Source organism: Pithys albifrons, chromosome 13 (assembly GCF_047495875.1).
Source record: "Pithys albifrons albifrons isolate INPA30051 chromosome 13, PitAlb_v1, whole genome shotgun sequence".
NCBI classification, from domain to species: Eukaryota; Metazoa; Chordata; class Aves; order Passeriformes; family Thamnophilidae; genus Pithys; species Pithys albifrons.
In genome coordinates, this window is record NC_092470.1 from 14,783,196 (window position 1) to 14,810,488 (window position 27,293).

The following is a 27,293-nucleotide window of genomic DNA, read 5'->3' on the forward strand; positions in this document are numbered from 1 at the left end:
AAGCAGTGGGAAATCTTATGGGGAACTCTTCCATCCTTTGGTCCCTTCATATTTAGCTCTACGTTGTTGCTTTTGAGTTATGTTTTTTAACATGGAAAACATTGACAAATAGGTCCTTCCATCAGCCAAAACACTTCACAGAGAGAAGGGTATGTCATACAAGATGACATACTGCAAAGTAACTGTTAATCAAAGCTACACAAAGCAGCATCAAATTAGGTTGTGTCCCCAAAAGGCATAATAATCCAAGTTAGTTAAACAAAATAAGCGCATACGTTATTATTCAGACTTGTCTAGAGGCATCCCCACAGCATAAAACATGGTGTGATGCCTTACTGTTCTTCCACTTGATGAAAAAATAAATATTTTCATCATTTAAGAGTGTTGGAGTTTACTTTTATAGTCTTAGAAACTAGAGAGAAGCTGTGTTGCCTTGACAATGCCTTTCCCCCAAAATTTCTTTTTCAGTTAGACAACTGTGTTTTCTGCATGTTCAGTTTTGATTGAGTTCCACCTGTTCATGGATAGATCTACAAAGTCTTCAATCTTATCTATTGCAAGGCTTCAGATGAAGGGTTTAATGGCACATCATTTCAGGGCATTTCAGTGAGAACTGCAAGCTCCCACTGGCTTCACACATTATCACAAACCAGGAGATATTTATTTCTCTTGAAAACAGAGAGGACTTGAGTCACTTAATTGTGATTTGAACTCAGAGGCAGTATGTTACAAGAGTCCGAAGCATTTGGAAGTAGTAGCTGTCCAAACCATTCCTAGACACTTTATGAATCTTTCAGCAAACATGTGCTGAATAAGCAAGCCAAGCCTTGTTTTCACAGACAGGTTAATGACCTTTGAAAACCTGCCAGACTATCTTTTACACTGCAAGAAGCAGTCTAATATACCCAGAGAATACAGTGCTCCAGAAAATGGCAATGACTCCTAACATTGTCACATTTGAATCATGATACTTTCTTGAAATTGTATTTTGCTCTCCTATCACAAACACACCTTTCAGAAAGTGCTTTCAAAGCCAAAGGAGCTTAAGTTCAATGTTTAGGACATTTGCTCACCCTGTGACTGACTCATTTCAAGTCCTTGATTTGATAAATCCAAATCTTAGCTTCATCTTTGCTTTGTACCAGCAATGCAAAGGCCTTCTCACTTGGGCAGAAAAACTTGTTCACTGCATGTCTCTTCGGGATGGCTCCAATCTTCAAATAAAATATTCCAACTTTCTTTCAATTGCCCATTAAAGATCTGCCATGAGGGGCCACCAGCTAACCAGGTGATCATCTGCTGTGTGTCAAAGGCTTGTGTATACAACCAACTTCCTCCACCACTGGCTTTTTGCACTATATCATCATTATCATGGAACCAAAGTACTTAAGGGCAAGAATTATCTCTTCAGGCCAGGCACAAACATCCACTACAGCCTACCTCCCTAAGCATGTGTTGTATGTTCTACTGTAATGCAAGTGATACTGATAGCAGAAACACCAGCAATCCAGTTTCCAATTTGACACTGGCTCCAGTTTCCACAACTAAAGCTGTGTATGTGCATGCATGTTATGAATTCCCATGTAACCTGCATTTGGCTATTTTGTGCTAATATTTCAACCTAGAAAAGCATGTTCACGATCATAAATTTGCTAATTCAAGGTAAAAGCTCAAGTTGTAATAAAATTATTATAATCAAAAGGTGTGAGCTCCAGATGATTATGTTGCAATGTCAGCATAACCGCTCGAAACCTGAACCAAAAAAAATAGCAATAATTATCACCAGCTCTGATATTTGAGCTTTCTTTTAGTTTATGCATGTAGAATGGACGTTATGAAGAATCCACTCAAAAAATGACACATGCACCTCAAAGAAAAATTCTGCAATGAGAAACATGGATCATATCACAGAATCCCTTTGGAAACTTCTAGACTGGTATTCAAGTCAGCTAATTATATATATTTGCTTAATATCCAAAAAGATCTTACAACAATTTAAATATTCACATTCACGCTTCCTTAAGGTTCTCGACCCATGTTACTCATGAAGAATAGAGATTTTAAATAAGTAAATAAATAAACAAACAAATAAATAAAATTAAAATTAAATAAATCAATGTATGCCTTGTTCCCGACTTCAGAAAAAAGTTCAACTAAAATATAAGTAGTTAGTCATTTACAGTCTCAATTCAAAACTAACCCAATGTGATGCTAATCTGAATCTTCTGATCACTTGCTGCAGGGCTACAGAAACTTGCATGTCTTGATCTTGTTCATCAAGGCCACTGAAGGTCTAAATCTTTGTTTTTTCACAAGGAAAAATAACCATCTCTAGATATAAAATGGCAATTATAATATTTACCATTAGATAATACATTATCATTTACGTCTCAGACAGAATGCAAAGAGCTCTGTTGAGTCCAGATGGAGCTACTGGGCACACTAAAAGAACTGGAATTTCACCAGGACACTTCAATCACTGGTCCAGCTGGGAACAAGTTATCTTGTTTTTGGTTTTGTTTTTTTTTTCTAAGACCTCAAAATACATAAATCATTTCAATATGGAAGAGAACATTAAAAAAAAGGTCAAACTTCTTGTTGAATTTGTTACTTGAACACAGTCTTTTAGTGTAGGAGATATTTAATATTGAGCTTTTCAGATCATTAAAGTAAAATTGGAAATACAAATGGTGTCACTTCTCCTCCCTCCGCTGTGCAAACCTGTAATTTTTATAAAGCATTGTAATTGGCTATTTCCCATATTTAGTTTTCTTTATCCAAAATGAGGAAGATAAGAAAAATCAGCATATTCACAAAACAGGTTGTCATTGTCACTGCTGACATGAGCACAGCTCACCAGCATATTTTTTAATGCTTCATTTGGCTACTTACAGAATTGCTGCAGGTCGTCTCTGTTTTTAGATTCTGGCATAGCAGTGACTGTGAGCAACGGGCACGGATTTCCTCCCAGTGTCTGGCAGAGTGTCTGCTGCCTCCAGTACACCTTCTTAGGGTTCCTATTTTGTTCCAGGATATCAAGATGTGACTGAAAATAAAGCAAGGAAGCAGATTTATAATGGAGTTCTTAGTCTATAAAATCTGATCTTATTCCACTAGTTGTACATTATTAATGATACTAATTTCATCTCTTGCTATCTTCTCAGCTCCTCTCTTCTGTCAGAGAATACATCCCAGTTCATTGAAGCTGCACAGAATTGTTTATTCTTATGTCATGGTCTGGCTGAAGATGTTCCTTTTCATTGCAGAGGGGCTGGACTAGGTGATCTTTAAGGGTCTCTTCCAACCCAAACTATTGTATGATTTTACCTGAACAGTTTCAAGGTGCTTTACTTATTAGCAAAAAGAATTTTCTATGCATACATGAAACCCAAAGAGAAGCATCTACACTTTATATTTTAACAGGGGCTGTATAAAAACATGACAAAACTCATAATTTTTGAGCATTTGTAGAACTGACTGGTTAGCTGTCAAGCACATGCCAGTGAAACTCAGTGACAACTCCATATTAGAGGCAGTCAAAAAATTTACATCGAAACAACATTTTGTACAATCAGTAGTGGTAAATTTGAAGCATGTCTTTCCAAGAAGTATTTGAAAAGGAGATTTTATTTTCCCCACCCCCAAAGTTTATGACAGTTTTAAACAATTCTTAAGTCCAACAGCTCCTTGAGAAATTTGAGAAAAAGAACTGGCAGCTTAGAAGAATCTTTGGAACAAATTCTGATCGCCTCATTAGACATACAGCCACTTGTCACCCACACACCAGATGATGTGTAGTTCTCTGTTTACACTGTAATTGCAAGTGGCAAGATGAGTGTAAGTAATGTCATTGCAGGCTGTTGCTAAGTGTTGCTGTCTCTCAATTGCAGAAATAGGAATAGAGCACTGGGTGTGCTTGTCCTAACAATAACTAAAATACATCAATTCCCTGGACCACCCTTACACAGCAACATTTTGTCTTTGCAACTCACGGCTGAACTTTAACCAACTTTTACAATACAAGATATTCTTGTTCCTCAAACCTTAGAACTCACTATCTTTCAGACTGCTTTCCCAGTATCCAAATAGAGCCGTGTAAACACAGAAGTGAAATTTACAGTCTTCCATGTTATAAAACAATTAAAATACTGCTCCATAAAGTAAATTCAATTATTAAATGCATCTAGCAATTTCACATACATACAGAAAACTCAATATAATCATTTACTTATGTTCCTGGTACCCAGTGAAACTTAATTGGGTATAGTTGTCACTGAGATTTTAGCTAGATATCCAAACAATTAACACTGTGATGTAAAAATAGATAAATTACTGTTCATAAAAGAGATGTAATTACTTATGTACAAAAAGTAATGAACTGCAGAGTACATCCAGTTCAAATAGCATTCTGCAGTGTGTATTTCCTGCAAATATGCCTGTAACTATTAAATATATATGATATTTAAAAACATTTTCAAATTACTAAGTCCATATACAAGTTTATCTTCTTCCCCAAAGCACTATGTATTTAATCGAGCCCTTGGGTTCATAATAATTTTTAATTTATTATTGATATGTAAAATGAACTTACTTCACCAGTGGACAAAAGCTTTAAAATGCAATCTACTGGTGCACAAACCTGATTTAGTTTATTTACTGTGGAAATTAAAGTAAAATGGAAACATGTATATTACATCACTCAACATTTTAAACTAGCCCAAGCAAAGAAGCTATTTAGAATTATTAGAGGCAATGATTTTGCTTTGGCTAAAGACCTGGACAGGACAATCTATTAGTCTTTCCCATCTATAATTCCCATTTACCCAACTTTATGCTCTTTATTGGGTCTGAGTTAATTTAAACTTTTCCTGGGGCAAATTCCCTTTAACATCAATGAGAATTTTTTTTGAAGAGACAGTGAAATATTTAAAGACCTTGTACTGCAACTCTAAGAATAACATCTTTTTCATCTCTATTCTATTTATTCAGGAGCAGGTGAGATATTCAGGGATTCCCAGAGCACACAAACTCTTCAAGTCTCTCTTGCTTTGTGCCAGCAGAAGACAGAAATCAATAACAGTAAAATAATGATGAGGCACTGCATTTACGTGAAACAAGCATGATGGTGAATAAGTCCACCCAATTCTTCAGTATTCTACTTGTTTCCCCCCCCCACAGACTGTAGATATATGTGCCTTCTAGGCTACAGGTCAAACCCTACTACTGAAGCATACACTCTTCCCCATGGATTTTAAGGACTAAGCATGAGCCTGATAAGAAGTGAGTTGACAGACATGTTTTGGACTGTGAAGGTTTGACTGGCCTTCTCCCAGATATTGGAAGCAGTTTCTTTGAATATCTATAATGGGATGCAAAGCAGTTGACAAGAGACTTGCTTGGGTGGGAATTAATCCAATCCCAACTTTGCTGGCATGCTGAGCAGGATGGTGGCTACATGGGGGAGGACACTGTTCCTGTGAAAGCACAGTCTCTAATATCTGGCTTTGGCAAATTGATACCATTAAAAAAAATAGAATGAGCTCAAACTCCCCCAACCCACGCCAGCATTTACTGCCCCAAAGAAAATGGGCCCTTCATGGAAATTGAGGGGAGAAGGAAGGAGAACTGATCTTCTGGAACTGTGTGCTTTTGTTTTCAGTAACACCTTTCTCATCTTTAACAACAAAGCAAAATTACTCCAAGAATTAATAATTTTTCTTCTTTCATCCCACCTTCCTTTCAAATTTTGGGCTCTCCTACATCAATTGTAAAGAAAGCACATTGAGTGCCTTTTCCAGAAAATTCCCTTACCATCCACCCCTGGCTAGAAAAGGCTGTAAAAAACAAATACTTCCCCAGGAAGTAAGCTCAGTACAACTCAATAATTCAGTTTATGCTTTGGAGTTGTATTCTTCTAGTTTCTGTACTGACAGCACTGGTAAGAGTGTTACAAATCCCTACCAAACCTCCAGCTGGCACAAAGGAAAGAGTTGGTAAAGCATCAGCTGAGGTCCAGCACTGTGGTATTGCTGGTACCCTCTGTCAGAAAAAGGATCAGGCAGCACATCCAAGTCACCATTAGCTTTAGTCCCCTGCTTCCACCCCCTCAGGAGGAGGATCCTGCAGTGCTAAGCAAATGGAGACACCTTGGATTTGTGTTATGACTGGTATTAGCACTAATGGTAGTATAAGCACTGATGGTTTGTATCCCACTTCTCTTATACAGAAATTTCTTTTCTCCTACAGCATTGTAGCCTTTAGAGCTAGCAAGGGCTGCAGTTGTAAACAAGATGATGACACCATCATGATCACGGAATGGTTTTGATTGGAAAGGGTCTCAAAGATCACCCAGCTCCAACAGCACTACAAGAGCCAAGTACACCTCCCACTAGAACACGTTACTCAAAGCCCCATCCAGTCCAGCCTTGAAAACTTCCTAGGTGAAGAAGTGTGAAAACAATCCCTATTCCATCAAAATCTACACATACCCAAGCAGCTCAAACCTGTCAGGCCCATTAGCTTATCTACACGGACATGTCAATATTACCATCATCGTGGAGTAGGTATAGGGGTAATGGTAGGCCAGGTAACAGACATCATCTTTATGAGGGAACTTGATGCTGAAGGTAAGCGTGTAGTAGAACTTTCCTCTCATGCCTCCTCCTGCAGTTGCATTGCAATGGTAGTGGTTTCTGGAAGAAGAGAAACAGGAGGAAAGTAAATATTTTTCACTTCTAGATGCACCTTTGGAACAGTCACAAGAGAACTAAGCATTCAGAGAAGTGTCCACCCTGAATGAGATTTCATATCATGCTGTAGATGGGCTTCCAGCCTCAATCAGGCATTGTACAGAGTCACTCTCTAAAAGTAAAATAAAAGTACAGTAAGTCCAATCGCAATAATGAACGGGTATAAAAATATTACACACTACTAAACAATACTCAGTGACTCGGCAATGCACCTGCTGCCTGTATGAAAGAAGGAATGTTAGAGAAACCACAGCTCCACTGGACAGAAACCCAACAGGGTCACCATGATGAGTACCACGAATCAAGGCGGTACAGCAGGTTCAGGGTGTCCTGAGATTCACAACAGGACATAAAGACCAGCAGGGAGTTAAGAGGCAGAACTGCATGTGGCAGTCTAGAACACTGACAGTCACGTGCTGCTCATGGATGGGAGCACTCTCATAAGGAAATAGCACTTTGCTTCATTTTGTAAAGATGCAAATAAAGAAGTAGCCAGCTAATACTATCTCATATAGCACAATCCAGACATATTTAAACTAATGCATTCAGCTAACAGTGCTGTATTTCTTCAGATATCCAAATTATCTTGCTTAGAGATGCAGGTTCCTATTCACAGCTCTGAACAATGCTATGTGAAAATATTCAGTGAAAAGCCTGGAGATTTAGAAAATATGAATACCCTACCAAACCAATCACTGAGTTCCACCACAGGAAGAAAAGTGATATTTCAGGACTAAAATACATTGGACATATCTAAAAATATTCCAGATATCATCAAAAGCTCTTTGTTGAGTAGGAAGAGACGGAAAGCAAGTTTGGGTAGACTGGGCATGAAGGAGAAGTGAGCTCTTACAGATTTGGAGGTTGTGAGCTACCCAAAATAATCCTCGCTTTTGGATTCGTCCTCTCCTTCTCAGGGAGCAACAACAACCAGTTACTCTCTAAAGGATGAGGAGCTTAGCTTGATAGGGCAGCCAAAAGAGCAGGGACCTTACCAGGGAGGGGTCACCTCCCACAGTACCTGAGCAGGGCAGGCCTGGGGACAGCAGATGAGTTAAACTACTGGTTCAACCACACAGCCAGATCAATAGATAAGTTTGTAGTGGTGAGGCAGATCAGGATCAAGGCAGAAGGCCAGTCCAAGTGTCAGAGTCCAGATCACCAGAGTTGATAGCAAAGCTAGGACACAACAGTGACTGAGATAGAGCCTTGCTAAAACAGAGCTCTGAGGGAGGCTGGTCACCATGATCAAGGTCTAATAGGGTGTTCAGGTCCTTGACACTGCCTTCAATAAAACTACAAAATCTTATAATGAGCTTCTCAGTCTACTTTCAGGACCAGATCTTGTGCAGGAGACTTACTCTGATGAGGAGATGACTTCAGGCTGAGCAAGAAAGTTTTCTTTCAGCAAAGATGAAGAGACAACTCATTTAGTTCAGGGAGAAGACTCACAGCAAATTGCATCCATAAGTACATTTCAAACAATATTTTTCCCACATTGCACCAATTATGCTGTTGCTGAACCTTCCGATTCTGAAGGACCGTGAGGTTTCTTTGACAAATGTTATCATCAATGTTGCATTAAAATGCAAAATAGAAAAGGCAACCAAAAGATGCAATTTCAGCTCCTGAATTTCACAATACTAGTTTATTTTGCTGCTCTTCATTTTTATTCAAAGGGGTGTAGAGGAAAGATAATTATTCTTGGCAAATTCTCCAAAATAATCAGCTCTTTTTCATAACGGAGACACAATACAATACTGCTGGGTTTCACCTGAATTCAATAGTTAGGAACATGTGGGATGAGTGGTGCTGACTGGATCAACAGATAGTGCAGGAACACTGAGTTGCAGTGGCAAACTGAAAAGTCTATGATTTCATTCTCAGCTGAACTCTTCACTCCAACATTTCCTTTGCAAATAAACCACCTTAAGATTGAACAAAGAGAGTCAGAAGGGAAAAAAATGCAATGAACCCACAAATATAGAAACATCTACTTAGTCATTACATGTGTATTTTAGTGGACCAAGAGTTAGAATCTGGTCCTTTTTTTAAAAATCAGAACAATGACATTTAATATAGTTCCTGTTAATTTTGACAATGAAGGATAATTAAAAACTATTTCTTGTATAGTACAGAAGGAAAGTGCTCATTTCCATAGCCTCTATTATACTTACTGTCACTTGGAAGATTAGATAACCTTATTCATAAAAAACTGTCACAAAGTGCTGAGTTCTTGAAAGTTCCCCCCTTCCAAATTCACACTGGGAGGAAACAGGTCTTTTCTGTCAGATACTGCCTAAATATCTTATATACTCATTATTCCCACCTGTCCCTCATGCTCCAGTAAAGGCTCTTCCTTCTATATGTAAACCTGTAGCCCAAAGTGTCTCTCCTGCCTAAAAAGGCCACTTAACCCAGAGCTTTTGCAGCTCCAGACACCTCTGACCCTGATGCTGCACCAGTAGTCAATGGGCCTTACTCCTGACTGCTCAGATCATACGATCTCGAGGGTACTGATGCACAGCACTGCTTAGCAGCACATTTCATTCTTGTTCTGAGCATCTCTGCTGTTCCACCTAACTACCCACCCAGAAAAGAAATTTCCAGCTTTTGAATCACTTCTTGACACCTGCTACAGTCTGTAGCAAACTACTTGGCAGTGAGTAACAGGAAGTTTACAGGTGGCTTTGGGAGGCTTCAACATTCTTCACTCATGCATTAAAAAAGACACCCTCCCCCCCTCCGTGTGTAAGCTGCGTAAATGATCACATACTTTTATTGCATATGATCTGGTCTACTCACAATGCATTTATACCAAGCAGTAGGCCTGAATATTTTTAAAAGAAACCTAAAAAAACCACCATATTTCCACTTCTTCTCCCTCTCCTCCTACTGCTGTCAAACTAAAATGACTCTATTGCTTCCTTTTTCCTCCACCAGAATGATGTTTTTTTTGATTCCTCACCACTTTTTTATCCTATCATCCTACCATATCAGCATGGAGCCTAAAGCAAAAAGCAAGGAAAAGGGAAGGAAAAAAGACCCTGGCACCATGTGATCCCCACTACCTCATTTGTTTTCTCTTTCAAGAAGATAGTGAAAGTCTCTAGAAACTAAAATAGTGTTTATTGGAAAGGAAAAATGAAACCAAAATGTAGCTTTCTCAATGAGCATGCAAGCTGTATGTACTGTGCCTTTCAGTCACTTTGTAATAGTGAAATCACTTCACTTGCTGTTCTCCTTCAGAAAAAATGTACAGGTAGTATGTTTGCAGCACAACTGTGATGAAAAGTTGATTAATCATAATTATAATAATACTTATCATTTACTCAGCACAATAATTTTTTGAGCTTAAAGGGTCTTTGCAAACATTATCTAATTAAAATGTGTTCCCATTTATCTATTTCCATTCTTCAGGTGGCAGATAAGTGACTTTAATTTTTCACCCTTTACAGATGGGGAAACAAAGACAGATAGGTGAAGCAACTTGGACAAAGATGCAGGCAGGAAAGGAGATGGATTGTAACTGAGGAATTCAAAAGCACCAAACAATACAGGAACAGTATGTCTTGGCCATCTCTTCTTTACACTTCCAATCTGCAGCATTTAGCATGGTAAGAAGCTTTGTTAAGTGATGGAATATGGAATTTATGAACTTAGATTAAATGGACAAAGAGAGTATCAATATCCTAGGTTTCTGAGCCATTTCAAAAGAAACTGTTCTGAAAATGCTTATCACCTCTAACCTGCTGATGTATTCCCTTGGTCAAAAATACTTCCCACCTGGAGTTTGGTGTCCGTGTTTTACATGTTCTGACCATCTTACATCTCTAAATGTTGCTATTAAGTGCAATATGCTTTATAACACCCTAGGCCATACCATAAAAGCAGTATTTAACAACTCACTGGGCACAGCTGTTATTTTGGGGTCTGCTACACTGGAAAATGCACAACATAAGTTCCTTTTCAAGGACCAAATCCATGTTGAGCCATTTGTGTTGTCCAGAGTTCAGGCAGAATCCCAGTCAAATTAGGATATTCTCCCAGCCATCTTGCAGTTCAGGTGTTCAGTTGTACTGCAAAGGCCAGGTGCTCTCATAGTGAGACTGGTGTTTCAGCCCTCTCACAGATCTCATTAGAGCTGAGAGATGCCCTGCTAATATTATGATGATTATTTCATCTAATGTGATGATAAAGATGTTGAAAAGAGAAGACCTAGTTCTGGCACTATTATGATTGCTAAACAGCCAAGTTTTTAGTGGTGATGTGGGAACAAAACACTCCATGTACCTCATTACTATCAGTGAACTGACTATTGTCTGAAAAAGCTGCAAGTTAGATAATGTGCTTAGAATGAGCCATGAAACCAAAGGCACAAGCACATTGTCGCCATTGTTCCTTAAATACTTTTCCAGAAAGGCATATTATTCAGTGCATAAAAGCTGCCAAGACAGCAAGAGAATTAGGTGATCTTGTAGTAACTGCAACTGTTTATCATGGGTGTAACCTGTCATTTCACATAGAACCAATAAAATAGAGCAGAAGTGTCACTCAGTTTCTTTTTGACAAGAGCTCTGCTAATATTCTCCAGAACACAAAAACTCTTGTGACACATGTGAGAAAGATACAGGATGACACAGCTGTGCCACAACATTCATCTTTATGAGTGAACTATCCCATCTTCAGGGAAGATGAACGTCAAAGATCAGCCAACCTGCTTCACCCAGATAGCTCATCAACAAGCCTTTCCTCTCACTGTCCTTCAGCTCAGAGATTTCTCTCAATAAAAACCTGTTGCAAAAACAATTAAGGCCATCTTTTCAGAGGTGAGTCTCAACAAAAGCACTTCTGAAAAAGCTCTATATTTGTATATCACGCTTTTCCCATGTTTATGAATAACTCCTGATAAAAGTAATTAGATGAGATTCCCTTCGAAATGTAGACTCCCACCCCAGGGTACCTGTGACCAGGGTGAATGAAGTGAGCTCATTCCCCAAAACACTGTCCTATCTCCTTTTATGAACAACCCCATGCACCTTATCTTCACATTCCTTCCCCACTGCAACTTCTCATGACTGGGAATCTCTTTTATAATCATTGAAATAAAAACATCAGAGTTTCAAGAGAGATAAAAGTGAAAATATGTGTGCATATGCACATCCTCGTATATACCAAAATATCTGAAATCTTGCACCAGGCAATAAATGAGAGACAACAAAGCACAGTTATCCTAGATGATTATGTTGACATATAATTCAATGCACAGCTAGAAAACACAGAATATTCTAAATCAATAAAATTATTCTCTCATATATTCTGAACAAGAATCTAATTACAGGCTTAATTGTACAATCATGGCTTAATCTTGGAAGTCAGCTGCTGTTTAATCACTGCACAATAGCTGCCTTGTTAATGACATGGGAAGCCAATGCTATGGTATTCAGTGTGTAAAGTCTGAACAACCGGAAATCCATACTCAGAGATTACAGGCATGTGAAGGGAAGCCACTGCACCCCAGTATGTTAGTTGTTGAGCTAGAAAAGGTTAAGATTAGATAAAGGAAAGTTAGTGAAGAATACTTTAAACAAAAGAGGATAGCCACTCAAATTGCTGTAGAAAGATGGCAGGTTGAAAGAGAATCTGAGCCCACTGATGCCAAGGAACGCTTGAGTTTTGCACCAAGATAAAAGGTGACAGCCTTGAAGTCTCAGGTACCAGTGATGCAGCACCATTAACACTATAAAAGCAGCCATCCCTTTGTGTCCTGGCACCTTTTCATTAATATCGGTAATTACGGTAATGGGTAATTATGGCAAAACAGGTAATTGCGGTAATGGGGCAATTTCCCCAATTTTTCAGAGCCCCTCCCCAAAATTTGAGTACTCCTCCCCCAATTTTTGAGTGCCTCTTTCCCTATTTTTGAGTGCCCCTTTATCTTCACACAAAGACGAATTGTTCCTTGGCAACAGTGGGGACACTTGAGCTTTGCGCCAAGATAAAAGGTGGCAGCCTTGGGCTCTCAGGTGCCAATGATCCGGCTCTATTGACGCTATAAAAGGTGCAATCCCTTTCTGTCCTGGTACCTTTTCCCTGGAAGGAACCTTCCTCCGTCTTCAATTCTTGGCTGAAAAAAGGCAATTTCCCAGACCGACTGGTGCCAAGGAACGATTGAGCTTTGCACCAAGATAAGGAGGCACTGAAAAATAGGGGAAGGGGCACTCAAATTTCTGGGAGGTGTGCTCAAAAACTGGGGAAAGGGGCACTGGAAAACTGGGGGAAAGGGCCCCTGAAAAATTGGGGAAAGGGGCACTCAAATGTTAAGGGAGAGGAGCACATCAGAAATGTTCAGCTCCATCCTGAGAGCCCCACTTACCATGCCAGACAGTTATGATTATTGATTCTATTAACATCTTTCTGTTTTCTTGTATTTCCCCTCTCTGCAGTCACCAGGTAGCCCAGACCTGAGGCCTCAACTGCACAGTACTAGGGACAAGGACCAGACTTTTGATTTGTTTATACAGTGCTTAATGCACCACTTACAGCATCCTGACGCATTGCAATGATGCAAACCAGTGAATAGAACTCACGGTAGAAAAAAATTATTAGAAGAACAAAAGAAAAAAGGGAAAACGTGTCATTCAGGCATTCTCAGACACAGCTTTCCGCACAGATAAAATAATTAATTAAGGTCAATGGTTGCAGTATTTGATTACACAGTACGTGAACTTCACCCATAATGCTCTAACTGTTCAACTTCAACATATAATCTCTTTTTTCCGGTGCAAGTCTTCCTGCTTGCACCGCCCCAGGCTACATCATTCCCAGACATCCCACTCACAGGCACTCAACCAAATACATTTACTCATACCTGTAATTTTCCTACTTGTTCTATTCTGTCCTCAGCCGTCAACTCTGCACAGATTATCTAATCCAAAACATACCAATTATCCCAGTCCTGAAAACCCTTTCAATTGTTATTTTTAAAATAAATACTGTAGTGGATAACATTTTGGAAGCCTTGAGAAAATAAAACAGAGTTCATTCAACCTACTGAAACACCAAGCTCTACGCTCATATCCTTTCTCTGTAATAAGCAGAATGAGTCAGGGATCAGTTTTCTGCATGGAAATGAGAAACCTGAGTGAGAATGTCTAACATGAGTCAACCTCCAGCTCAGATACAAGTTAAAGATGAGACTGATAAAGTGTTTTGCTTCTTAGGCTCTGGCACTCTGCAAAACCAGCCTGAAACAGGGAACTTGCATAAATACCAGCACTGAGCTTGTGAGGACCCCTTTACACCACTGTTGCCTCACCCAAGTAGAAAGACAGCATTTCCCAGAGGAAAGGAAGATTGATCCCTACTGTTCCTGCTATCAGGACAGGGTCTATATGGTGCCAAGCAGCATGGTCCACAGAGCAATTTGCCTTCTAGGATGCTGGGAAGAGAAGGGAAGCTCATGAAGACAGTAAGGTATAGAAACAAATTCATAGACAAAGGTGCATTTGTATATGGGTATTTCTACACGTATATTTATCTAAGTAGATATCTATCCCCTTCTTTATCTCCCCAGCTTCTACATCTCTTCATCTGTCTGTGCAACAGAAAAACAATGCTCCCATTCAGCTCATTTCTTCATAGAAAGGGGAAAAAAACAACTTCACTACTTTAGTGGGTTAAGCTTCCTTCTGTTCCTGGCTGCATCAGCAAGGTTTGAGCACTTCCCATTCTCTTTCCTCCTGGGGAAGTGAATTCTGCACATGCCCTGTTTCTCCCCGGCATCTAATATTGAGATCTCGCTTGGAGCTGTTTTCTGAAGGTGGAAGCACCTCACACATTGAGCCAGTACCAATTTAGAGATACTTGGAACAGAGAGCATTGGTGGCGAGAGGTTCATGAAATCAGTACTGTTAGCAGAAGGGAAACAGTGGAAGAAGGAAGGCACAAATTATTCACCAAAACCACACTTACTTGTAGTAGCAGATATCATGGCCTGCTCGAATCCAGCGAGGCCTGCCCTGGAGAGCTTCCTTCACTGAGTACATGACCAACTGCATACCTGCAAAAAACAAGACAGCTTCAAGTGACATGACTTCCCTGGCTGGAAAAGACAGAAGCGTGAAGGAAAAGACTAGACAAGAAGCATCATTATTTTGCCAGTGCTTTCTCTGCAGATAGTTTAGGCAAAGTAAATACATTCCCAAAGCCCTGTGCTTTGTTCTGTTACAGCTATGTCTGTAAAAAGAGCACCCCCACAAGAAATGAGCTGAATGGAGTTTATTAAAAAATGAATTATCCTACTGGCCTTTGCAAGGGAGGACTTCAAGCCATTCTGTTTACAAACTGAGGAAAGGAAAGAAAAGGATAGGAATCAAGGCGTCAACAAGATCAGTAATTTGGTTAGGTCAATATTTTATGCTTGGCTGCGCTATTATTGAACTCTTAATCCTACCACAGATTGGAGATCAGTGGGGCTTTCAGTACCCTACCTTTAGAAAACAGCAAGCAAAACTAGAAGGTTTTTAACTTACTAATAGACCTAAATAAGCCCTATGCGTCATAAATGCTGATAACAATAGCATCCATCTTTGTACTGTATTATCCCAGAGATGACTTCTTCCTGACCTCCAAAGTATTTCTATTTTGTGCTCTGAGGTACAAGGCTTTCTCTGATCTGAGCTGTTTATACATTACTCACAGCTCCACAAAGCCAGCCCATATACAGGGAATTTTTGTATCCAATTCCTTTTGCTGTACACACCTGCCTGCTCTTTCACAAGCACAGTGAGGATGCTCCTCTCAGCAGAAAAGCTCTGCCCAGGGCGTCCCTGGTGAGGGGCTGGGGGCTGCAGGGGTGGCTGCTGCCAGCCAGCTCCAGTGGACCCAGCACAGCCACAGCTGAGCCCACCAGTGATTGCTGGCAGCACTTCTGTGAAAGTGTATTTAAGAAAGAGAAAAATGCCCTTTCAAGTATTTTTGCATGTTGATAAGTTGCCCCCTGAGCCTTCTCTTGGCTATTATTGTGCTGGAAGGAGGCGATGCTTGAAAATCATTAATACTGATGAATTATTTCCATAAACAGCTATTCACTTTCCTACTTCCTTTGGGTTTCTCTGTTAAATTCTCCAATACTTTCAGAGCCAGGAAGTGTATCAGCAGCAATGCCTTCCAGGTCTTATTTGGCTGTGCTGTGGGGTAGCACTAACCCACCTACACCCAGAAGTAACCTCTATATTGCCATTTCCTAAATCAGCACCATGAGTCATGTACAAGAAACAATTCTGTGTTTGGTTCCAGGCCACAGCAAGTTTTGGGAGTCAGGGGCCTGTCTAGATGCCAAGTTCATCAGACAAGAGATGTGGGGTGTAGGGTCTGTAGGGCTCTCAACATCCCAAATGTTATCTCCTGTCCTTCTCTCTGAGTCCAAAGAACATACACAGGAAACTGCCTCAGAGCAATGGTTGATGCTAGTCTGCCATCTCATTTTAATTAAAAAAAAAGTAAAATAAATCAGTTTCTCTATGGAAGTGTTCAGGTTTAGAAAACAAACTGAAATCAGGCTTCTGATGAAATCACAAAATTTCCCATGGTAGAGTAAGTTAGTGAAAGAGAGGGAAGGAGAGAGGTGGAGGATGCACCTGCTGACTTGTTCTGCTGCTAGCCACAACTATTTCATTAAATATTATTTTTGCTGATTTGAAAGTCACACAGTGCCATCTAACCAAGAGAAAAAGGGAAAAAACAAACCAGACAAGTAACCAGGAGCTGTAAAGAGCTGCCACCCGTGGCACTTTGGCACTACATCACAACTGGAGGCTTTTAATATTATAGTGTGGCATTAGCCCAGGAAAGTGCAGAGAAAATGTGACAAATAAACAGCATCTCTTACCAATGGTCTGTGTAAATGTTATGCATGTGCTGGAAGGGGTAGTGAACCTTGCTCAGCCAAGCCAGAAAAGCTGCAGCTTCACTGCCTGCTCAGAGCAGCAGAAATAACCCACAGAAGAATTGTTTGAGAGCCAAGCCCATGTAGAAACCATCCAAAAGTGAGCCAGGGCTTAGCCTCCCTCCTTACCAGATGGGATTTTCACATTTCTCTTCCAAATACATATTTTTCATTGCATGAATGAACCTGTGAGTCATGAACAATTTCAGGTACATAAAATGAGATTATAAATGCTGACAAACAGCCAAACTATGAGATAACAAACAACCTTCCACCAATAATAGCCTAGGTCTCTGGCTGTGAAGGTACTGGTGGCTGCATTGGGGTTGTATTGAGGTTTACAGTAGGATATCAACATACTTCATTTTTAGGCATCTACCAGACACGGCACTCTGAATTGTTTGGTAATTCACAGAAGCAGTATAAGATGACAAAAAGAAATCGTTTTCAATTGGGATCTATAGGAATATTTGAACTTCAGCCCTTAGGGTTAAAGAGCAAAGCTTTATAATTCGTCATGCCACTCATCCAATCAGTTTCACACATACAAGTGACAAGTAATTCCAGCTCCTAATATATCTGTTTTAGATACATTGATCCGGAAAGAGTTGTCCTGGTGATGCTAAAGGCTGTAGCCACAAGGGTTCAGAGGAATGTTAAGTCTGATAACATGGACTTATTAAACATTCGGAGTCAGGTCTTGAGATGATGTAAATTAACGGAGCTCCATGAAAAGAAAAAAAACCAAAAAACAAAAACCTCACACAAAACAAGACAAACAAACAAAAAAACCCCCCAACCTATGACAGACAAGAATTCAATCCACAGTCTCTATGCAGAAGAAATAACTTCTCCTCTAAAATGCATATTGAAAGCTGGGATTTGCCCTGACTATTTCTGAGCAATGCTGCCTTCCTCCTGAACCATGGACTTTGGCAGGAGCTTAAAAACAGCAAGGAACAGAATTTTTTATCATCATTAATATCAACAAAAGTTTTAGTAGGTTTGAATTCAGAGATGTCTTTCTGGATAAACCCAAAGAAACATGAATATTTGTTTGAGGATTATTGCATTTATTTAAATCTTAGAAGTACTTTCCAGCCCTATGCTGCTCACTCAGTTCCAATAGATGTCTGTTTTTGCTGCACCTCTCCCAACCCATTCTTCCTCAGTCCTGGTCTATAAACACAACAGTGACATTCCCCCCCGGCCCCACAAATTCTCTTCCAGGTCTCAATATTTGGTTTACTCTTCAGTCATCCTGAGGATAGACAAAGGTACTTTGACAAACCTAAAGTGACTTTTTCAGTGTATTTCAGGGCAGATAAGATTAAACTTACAGTCTCCCTTATAGACATGGAAAGTTTGAAACCTTTATAGCATTAAAAAGATATTCTTGTGAACAGAAGGCTAGCCCAATTCCCCACAGACTCATACCGTAATTAAACTGGCTATTGAACTTCTCACAGTTGATAACATTGAAGCGATAGGGAACTGCTAACTTCATGTCACGGACTTCAAAGTAGAACCATTGGTGATGCTGGTTGCTGTTCACATCTGCATTCATAATTAAGTCATACTCAAACCTGTTAAAAAATATAGCCATGAACACACCATTTCTGCCAATGAACATGCTGACAGCAGGTTATACAGCCAAATTCATTATCATTTTCTGATCTTCAGAGAACAGCATTAAACTCATAGTGCCCAAACACCATTAAATACTCGCTCTATATTAGTCATGTCAAAACATTTTGAGCTGTTTTCTTACTCCTGTTGCTTTCATGACATTTAGGTGTAGGAATGCATGATTAGCTCTGAGTCACATAGCCTGCTTCCTTGGCTGGCCCCTTCCAAACCCAGGAGAATGCCACCATGCCATGCTGTGGTGGCAGCAGAAAGGCAGGCTCCACGTGTACTTACTCACGCACTTGGATGGCTTTGCGAAGGTTTCCTGATTCAAACTTGGAGAAGAACTTCAAACAATCTGGAGCAGCTGGCCTCGAGCAACTGCTGTAAAGCAAAGCAAGGACACCTACAGGAGGCTGCTTCAAAGACAAGCTTTCCCCAGCACCCTTTGTATGCTATAATAGGCTTTAATTTTATTTTTTTTTAATAAGCAGGACCCTGGGTAGTAGCAAGAGGTGAGCAATTCCATAATCTTCCTATCCGACACATCTTTCCTCTTTATTCTTGCTTAGTAATTCTAAATCACATCTCTCTTTTCCACAACACTCCTTTTTGTCACAGTTCACATTTGCATTCTTTATTTCAGTTACTTTTCCACTGAACTATTGGCTATTACTTTATTAATTGCAGAAGGCAGCTTTATACAATTACTATACATTTACTCTTCTCTCATCTATATAGTTTCCTTCTCCTATAGCTTAGAAATCTTTAAGTTAATCTTAAACAACTTCACAACTTTCTTCTACCTCAAACTGTCCTTCACCTTTTTTTTCAGCCAAACAATGTTCTCCAACTCATTAATTCTTCCTCTGAATTCAATTTCTTCATCTTTGGGACCCTCTCAACAGCCCTGCACCACTTCTCAAAGACAACTATTCCTGGCCATAGCTGAGCACTTAAAGTAGTTCCCAAGGCCATATGTGCAGTTTTCAGAACACTTTTGTGAGTGTCACATTTATAACACACAGTACACCTACAGCCTATGACAATGGCCGTACAGTCAATGGGAAGTGCTGCTTCAGGGTGCAGAGAAACTACATTCACAGCTATAATTCCCAGCACCAGTCTGCACACCTCTGTTCCAAATCACCACATGCAATGCGGACATATCCAGGACAGTCCATTTTGATGCATGGATTTTCTTCCTCTGACTAAATGTTTTGAGGCTCTCCTGCTCCAGTGACTTCCATAACAAATTCTTTCCCTGGAGTCATGTACAAGGAACCTGCTCCTCCTGGATATTTTCTCCTTTGGTCCTTCACCTCCTGTGTTTTTCCTTCTTTATTTTTATCAGAACACTACACGCAAACTGAGCTCACCATCCAACCCAGCACTGACAGGACCTCTGGTTACAGCACTCCATTGGTGTTACCCACCTGGGCTCATCTAAATCATACACAGTTCTACCTATCACATCATCCGGCTGGATTAGGCGACGAACATCATCTAGGACTTTGTCCCTAGGAAAAAGAAAGCAGTAAATTGTAATGACACTGCATGATATGTCAATATTGGGGATTCTTCTAGAATATATATGAAGAGTCTTAGGAAATTGTTTTTAATGACTGGTAAGGAAGGACTTCCATATGTTAATTCCAGGTGAACTTTTTCTTTTCCCACCATGAGAATTTTTCTGCTCCATTCCCACTACAAGTTGCCTGTAGGGTTAAATTACTGATTCTGCAAAATTTTCATCCTCTATAGCATTGTGTCAAGTTTGATTTATCCCCAGTTCTTCCCAGTCAATGCCAACCTCTCAAGTGGCCAGTCGTGCCCTTTGAAGAAATATCTGCCATAATTTATAAACCTACTAGGTCTGACTCAGGGAATCTTGACTTTAAGTCAAGCTGATTTCTACTATTTAAATGGAGCTTCTTTGATCCCTGATGATGATCAAATGTGGAATACCAGATTTTCTTCCTGACCTTTGAAGCAATCATGTTATGCCCTGAAGCATGTTATGATTATTTCCATTTTAGCTGTGCAGTTACACATGTTGTTATAGCCATAAAAGTAAAGCTTTTAGAGCAACAGTGCAAGAAGATGGTAAAGTGATTTTGTTGCTAAATAAGATTTTTAGCTTTTATATTTGCTGCAAAAAGAATCATTCTCTCTAGAAATCATAACTCAGTGTTCTTCACAAAAGCCACTGGATTACTGTTTATTAACTCTAAAGTTTAGCATAGAATTCAGCCTCCTTGTTATCTGCTAACAATTCCCTATACCACTAAAAAGAAATGTAAAGTCATTGCACACAGTCACACATGGAACTAACAATACTGTACTTATAAGATCTTCCTTTTCCAGCACATCTTCAAAACACAGCTTCCCACTCATCTGAACACCTAAATAGCCTGAGAAGACAGAAAGGATTTCCCCTCAAAGAGCCACTTGGAACCCAATGTTGCAAACACTAAAGGTGGTGGCTGGGTATAGTGCAAGATTGAAGGTAAACGCATATCCTGAAAGTCTTCTTCATCTCTAAAATGGACTTGTTCTCATTTGAGTGCAATAATGTCACAGATTCACAGCATACTCTAGGTCTTGGTCTGCGTACTTTAATGAAAAGCCACTAGTAAATCTGTGTCAGAACTTTGAGCAGCTGAGTCCTGCCACAAACATCAGTATATGGATGGATCTATCAATAACTGGTTTAAACAATAACAATTTGCAATACTAGATAGGGAAGTCTTTATGGATTCACAGAAACCATAAAAATCTCTCTCCGCGGTTGCCACTACCACCTTGATCTAGGAGACAAAGAAAGCAACTAGATAGTGCACAATTCACCCACTGACACAGAGAAAGTCCATGTCAGAGATAGGAAATAGCTTTGCCTAATCCTGCTCCTAATCCAGTGACATACCAATTCCCTTTCCTCAGGGGGAAAACCTAGATAAAAATCACCCTGCTGTTTGGCCTTGAGGCAAATAACTGGGTAGGAAAAATTTTTTTCTATAACTTCCTAAGACATTCAGAGATGTTAGAGTCAGACTTACATAAACCAGTTTTGAACCTGAGAGCTCTCAGTGTGGTGATTATATGACAGCATAATCACCTTTGAACACCATGTTTGCGCTCCAATGTGGGCTTGCTGTAAGGAGGTGGCTGGTGACCCCAGAAATCAGGAAATGCCAGGTCTCTGTAGCCTGATATGGACTTAACACATTGGGCTCTGGCTGCGTAGAAGTAAGGGCTGTGGAACAGGACAACCCCTTGGTGTTTCTCCAGAAGATTTCTTGCTGTATCTGAGCTCTCCAGCCTTCCTCCAGGACAAGGACTGGTTGAGGCCTCACAGTGAGGACAAAACATTTTTTTATACCAAGCACCATCTTTTGGGAGAGGGCGCAAAGCAAACAAGAAACTTCTGGCTGGATCTTCCTCTTCACAGAAGTTTGTATCCCAGGCTGCTTCTGCAATGTCTCTCTTTTCATTACTCTGATCCCATCTGCATTCCTCCTTCTTTCTCCAGCTCTGTAGTGGGACTTTGAAATCTTGTTCCCCTGGATCTGGTCCCATCTCTGTGACACTTTGGTTTCTCCATCTGCAGTTTGGATGTTTCACAGAAGTAGCACTTGGAATGAAATGAGAGGGAGTAGAGGGAAGACTCTCAGTCCTGTCCTCCAAGCTCTTCTCTTCCTTAGACTCCAGTTCAAGCTCCTTTAAGTTTAAAAAGCAGAAGGAATTAAAAGAAACTAAAGACAGATTGTGCCTCCTTCCAGAAGAAACCTTTCAAGGAAGAAGACAGTAAGTATTTACACTTCTCCCCAGACAGTACTCAACCAATAAAACAGCTAGAGCAAAATCATTGCATGGACCACCTGCCAGCATTTCTCTATCCACAAAGCTGTTTCAACAGGAAACCAAAAAGATCCAGCTGGAGATGGCTCACCCAGAAGACACAACCTAAATCAATTGTTCTACTAAATAAGGGCAGATATTTTGCATGGCATTTTGTGGTAATTTTGGCTTTAGTTTAAGCTAGGTCTAAAATTAACAGGCTCAGAGAATCCACATAGATTAGGAGAGACAGGTATCACCTGACTTAAGTAACCAAAGAGATATTTCATACCAGAAAACGCAAACCTGAGATTTAAGAGCCGGAGTAGGAGGTGTTCCCTCAGTTTCATCATGTCTACAGTAGAGGCAGGACACGCTGCAGCTGTCCTGGGCCTTGCTGCTGCCGTCGCAGGAGGGATGGGAGGCCCAATCCCAGAACCATCTTACCACCATGTTATCTTAGGGAAGCAAAATATTTGTTCCTAGTCTTTCTCTCTGCTTGGGTTTGTCTCTGGGGAATTGAGTTCTCCAGAGTGATTTTATAGTTAGAATGGTGGGATTTGTGTTCGATGGGGAGTGGGGAGTTATTTTTTGTTGTATCTAACTTGTATAAATGTGTGTAATACTGTAGTTTTCTTTTAATTTTCTCTTTTCTGTATAAATATATGTAGTTAGTTTAAGTATAAACCTAGTTTGAGTTTCCAGAGGTTTTTTCCCTCCATTTTCTCAACAGGGGGAAGAGAAGCTGACACACTGTGTTGGGCAGTTGGCATTTTGCCAGGTCAACCCAAGACATGGGGTTTTTTAAATATAAATGTTACAACAAAATAAAGGCAGCTAATTTGTCATGAAAAACTCCACCCGTTTTCATGCAAGAGTATAATTTAATCCCATTTGACTACTTATGATGGCAATCAATTTAAGAATACTGTGTGTATATGAGATACATTAAACCAGAAGCCTTTCCTAGATTCATATTTGAATCAAGGTTTCCAGCTCTCCTAAATTCAAAGACTTGTAATGAGTGCAATAGTTCTTTCTTTTTTTTTTTTGTCCCAAACTGCACTAGGAAAATTATTTGAACTGTTCATTTCATTCAGTGGCAGTGCAATCTTCTCCTCGTCCTTCAAACCACTAGTTGACAGTATTTATTTTCCACATCTCCTTCTGATCTTGATATTGCTGTTGAAATTGCCAGCAAGGATACAAATTATCTGACAGATTTCTCATGTGGCAATTGATTCAACAGTGCTCATTTAATCTATACCCAAAAAAATGTGCATCAAACGTCATTCCCTTTGTCACTCATGATTCACACCAATAAGCTACAGCAAAAAGTCATAATCTTTGGTTTTCCAGTTCTATAAGACTTAGAGGATTCCTTATGCAATAGCCTTGTCTAGTCATCACTTGTCAATACCCCCTTTAAAATATTTCTTCAATTCTGGAATATTCATAAATAAAGGAAACTGCACTATGATCATACCTGAAAATTAAGAGAAAGTTCTGGACACATGGATTCATATTGTCCAAGCTCTTCCTCTGGTCGGTCAAGCACTGCCCTTGACTTCAATTTATTCACATCCGTCTCCAAGTCGTAATCCTCCAAAAGCAGAAAAGCACATATATTACAAATGCCCCACAAGATGATCTTGACCATCAGTGAACCAGGGATAAGAACAATATCGGAACCTTTCACAGCTGAAAGTTCCTATGCATCAATGTGCAGCTTCACCCATATCAGATAAGAGAACTAAAGCCAAACTGTGTCAAGCACTCAGTCATTAAAACAAACAGACAAACAAACAAAAAGAAAACAAAAGGAACCCAAACCAAGCAGGAAAAGACAGGGCAAGAGGATGGAGACCTGGCATGGCATTGATGGCCTGGCATTACACTATAGCATTATTCAAATAATTCAACAGGTCTATATGTCTTTAAGTAATGTCCCATCAAACATCATCAAAGAAGTGATTTGGCCCTGACAGAGAGGCTCACTTCTGAAGCTGTTATCAAAACAAAAATGTAAAACTGTCTGAATGCACAAGTGTCCATGGTATTTCAAACCCCAAGCTACACTTGTGCCACAAAGCAGGGTCTGAACTGGTATTTGGACCTGAGTAAAAGGGGCAATGAAGACCTGGAAGGAGCACGAGGTCAGGTTAAAGGGATTTCCCACTAACAGTATAATGATGTATAAGTTGCTTTGAACTTGCTGAAGATTTGGATTAAAAAGAAGAGTTGGCCGATGTGGTGATTTTGATTTTCACAGAACTATCTGAACAGTTCCTGATGGGAATGTAGAGGCAAGTTTCAGTTTGGTTGTTATTTCTAGTATGCATATGGATGTATGTCATGTAGCTGTAAAAATGTTTGTAAACCACATCAATACCAGGAAACACTGTGCAAAAGATCTCATACAAAAAAAGGCAAGCTGAAAGTTCATTATCCATTCCCTTCTTGCTTTCCCTTTAGCAAGATTTTTCAAGGAAGATATATGAACAGCACACCAAACAGTACTTAAAACTCATATTCAGAGCAAGCTCTTGGGTTTTGTTGTTTGGGGTTTTTTTTTGGTTTTTTTTTTTCCTAACTCAAAACTGCTTACATATACTTAGTAAATCCTTATGAATAATTAAACAGTTCAGAAGCATATAAGAGCTGTTTCTGAATGAATAACTAATTAAAGGAGGAGATAAATTCACTATGAACTTTATTCCTAATGAACATCTTGATGAGCTCCAATATTCAGATAAAAACAGTCAGACAGGGGCAAGTTAGGACACATAGCTAGTGTGTGTGGGATTTTTTAACTTCTTTTTCATTGGGTGACATCAGTTAAATACTTGAGGAGAAAGACAGGGCAAGTAATGAGAACACCCTTTCACAGAAGTCTCAATCATATCTAATTAGACTGTGTTTGCAACTTCATTTCTTTAATTCGCTTTCCCAAGCCACTTTATGTGGCTAAGACTTATTAGCAGCATTCAGTACTTCACATTTGCATATGAGCTTGTTTGTATTTTCACAAGAAAAAAGTTTGTACTCTCATCCTCAGCTGGTAGGGGGTTTTTTGCCAGTTTGGTCACTGCAGGGAGAATGCTAAGGGAGAACTCGGGGGATAATTCATTGTATTATTTTTCTGTGCACAGTAGCAAATAAAGAAAGAATACAGGTTCAAATACCCTGCTGTGTTTAAAGTAACTAACCTTTTCCTTAGTGTGACTGCACAGCCCAATCATGCTCTGATATGGGAAGAAAGAGAGGATTAGTCTTTCCCAGGTGATAAATCAATTTTCCCTGACTAAGTGCTCTTTTTCTGGCATACACTTAGAGGAATCAAAGATCCACCATTTATTCCTGACTGTGTATGATATTCTAATAGTCACTGGTCAGTCTCTCTGTAGGAACAAAGAAGTCACCAAACCCACACCATCCTGAGTGGCAAGCCTGGCAATGAATAAAATAAATGCAGAGGAACACTAATGAAAACAGCGCTTTCTGCTTGTCTTCTTACAAGTATTCTCCTGTTATCCATGTAGTGTGTTCATATGGGACCATTCATATCTACTTTCTCTTCTTAGATAGTCTTTCAACGTGTCTAAATGGACAATGAAATGTTTTACTTTCCAGTATGTAGATAATTATGGAAACCATGGCTCATATACCTACTTCCTCCTTACTCTGCTCATCCTCATTATCCAGGTCTTTTTCAGCCTCTTCCTCTCCATCACTTTCATGGTCACCTGCAGAAGTAGCAAAGAGATAGAGGTAAAGGTGTACAACTTAATATCCCTCTCATGCCCTCCACAGAAATACATGTAAATGCTTCTATGTGTGCCACGCCCTCTCCAACCCACCACAACACTGATTAAAGCAGATCCCTTTTGCTAATCTCATATAAATGAATTTGGCACTAAATCACCCAGTCTTTAAAGCTCTGTTCTCTTGGACTCAAGCACTGCCTTTCAAAACCATGACAAATATCCCCATGGTACGGATCCAACCCATTTTACAAAGCAATACAGAGATTTTCTGCTTGGCTGCAATGATATTACAGGATGCTCTTAATCTATATTATCTAGATTAGACTGTTTCAGTGCTATGATTGTTACAGTACTTGAGCATCTTCCACATGAAACTGAATGCAACAGAAATTGCTTGTGTGTATCATGGAGCCTGCTGTTTCTTCTTTTCTGTGGAGTAGCTATCCTGGCTGAGTAGCTATCCTGGCTGTGCTTGAGTTCTGCTTTTAAACAAGAGCTCACATCTTTTACTCATGCAGCATGACTTCTATCTGCTTTTATTTTAGAAAGTGAAAAGAATAATTCCCACAATTCTTTACTGAAAAAAGCTGCAGGGCAGCCCTGCCTCCCCCAAACAGCCATGCACAGGCGTGTCTAGCTCTCTTGCTGTGGAGCAATGGCATCTCCAGCCTCTGCTATGCCCACTCTGCTTCATTATTTTCTTGGATAATAGAAGAATTTTTCTTTTTATTTTTCCTTGCTCCTTTAATCTACTTTAGTTTATTCTCTAACCTCCCAGCTCCAAGAAGACCTGGGAGTAATTTATTCTCTATTGAGTGACACTGTAGACCATCAGATTAATTTTAACTGCAAACCCCAGAACTACAATACCAAGTCTCCATCCCTCAGATCCCACACTTAATTCTCATGTCAGGCTCCTTTCCTTCCTATTGAATTCAATCTTCATCCATTTACCTTCAGATTCCTCACATGAAGGTTCAGCCTTGGCATTTCCAGGAAGAGGGAAGGAGTAGGAACTTCTTACTGTCATCACAGGCAGATTCTCCTTGGGGTAACACTTTCTCAGAATCTGAGTTGCAGTGGCTATAACAGGATCCAGATTTTTACAAGATAAACAATCCTAAAAACAAAAGGATGACAACATTAGGAATGTTTCTCCAAGCAGTGATGGGTTAATGATTGGAAAAGAGCTTTAGGATCAAATCCAATTTAAATGATTTTATGATTCTGAAGTATTTTATTATACTCAGGAACAGGAAAATGAATATATTGGGGTTTGGTTTTTTTGGTTGTACAAGATTTCACTCTGTTTTCTCATCTATGATTGAAGGGCATTATAAGATTCAGTGGGATTAACCA

The 27,293-nt window shown here is 39.7% G+C and overlaps 1 protein-coding gene across 1 annotated transcript in view; it reads right to left on the reverse strand.

Moving 5' to 3' along the window:
• The window catches only part of AGBL1 (AGBL carboxypeptidase 1), a 254,951-nt gene that overhangs the window by 187,332 nt on the left and 40,326 nt on the right, over positions 1 to 27,293 (reverse strand). Inside the window, exons 8-17 of the mRNA XM_071568852.1 lie at positions 26,889 to 27,054; positions 25,840 to 25,913; positions 23,654 to 23,770; positions 21,446 to 22,047; positions 19,764 to 19,847; positions 18,622 to 18,711; positions 18,136 to 18,284; positions 14,724 to 14,811; positions 6,548 to 6,692; positions 2,893 to 3,046 (exon numbers count right to left, since the gene is read on the reverse strand). Coding sequence (XP_071424953.1) covers positions 2,893 to 3,046; positions 6,548 to 6,692; positions 14,724 to 14,811; positions 18,136 to 18,284; positions 18,622 to 18,711; positions 19,764 to 19,847; positions 21,446 to 22,047; positions 23,654 to 23,770; positions 25,840 to 25,913; positions 26,889 to 27,054 — 1,669 coding nt within the window. The remainder of the gene's footprint in view (positions 1 to 2,892; positions 3,047 to 6,547; positions 6,693 to 14,723; positions 14,812 to 18,135; positions 18,285 to 18,621; positions 18,712 to 19,763; positions 19,848 to 21,445; positions 22,048 to 23,653; positions 23,771 to 25,839; positions 25,914 to 26,888; positions 27,055 to 27,293) is intronic.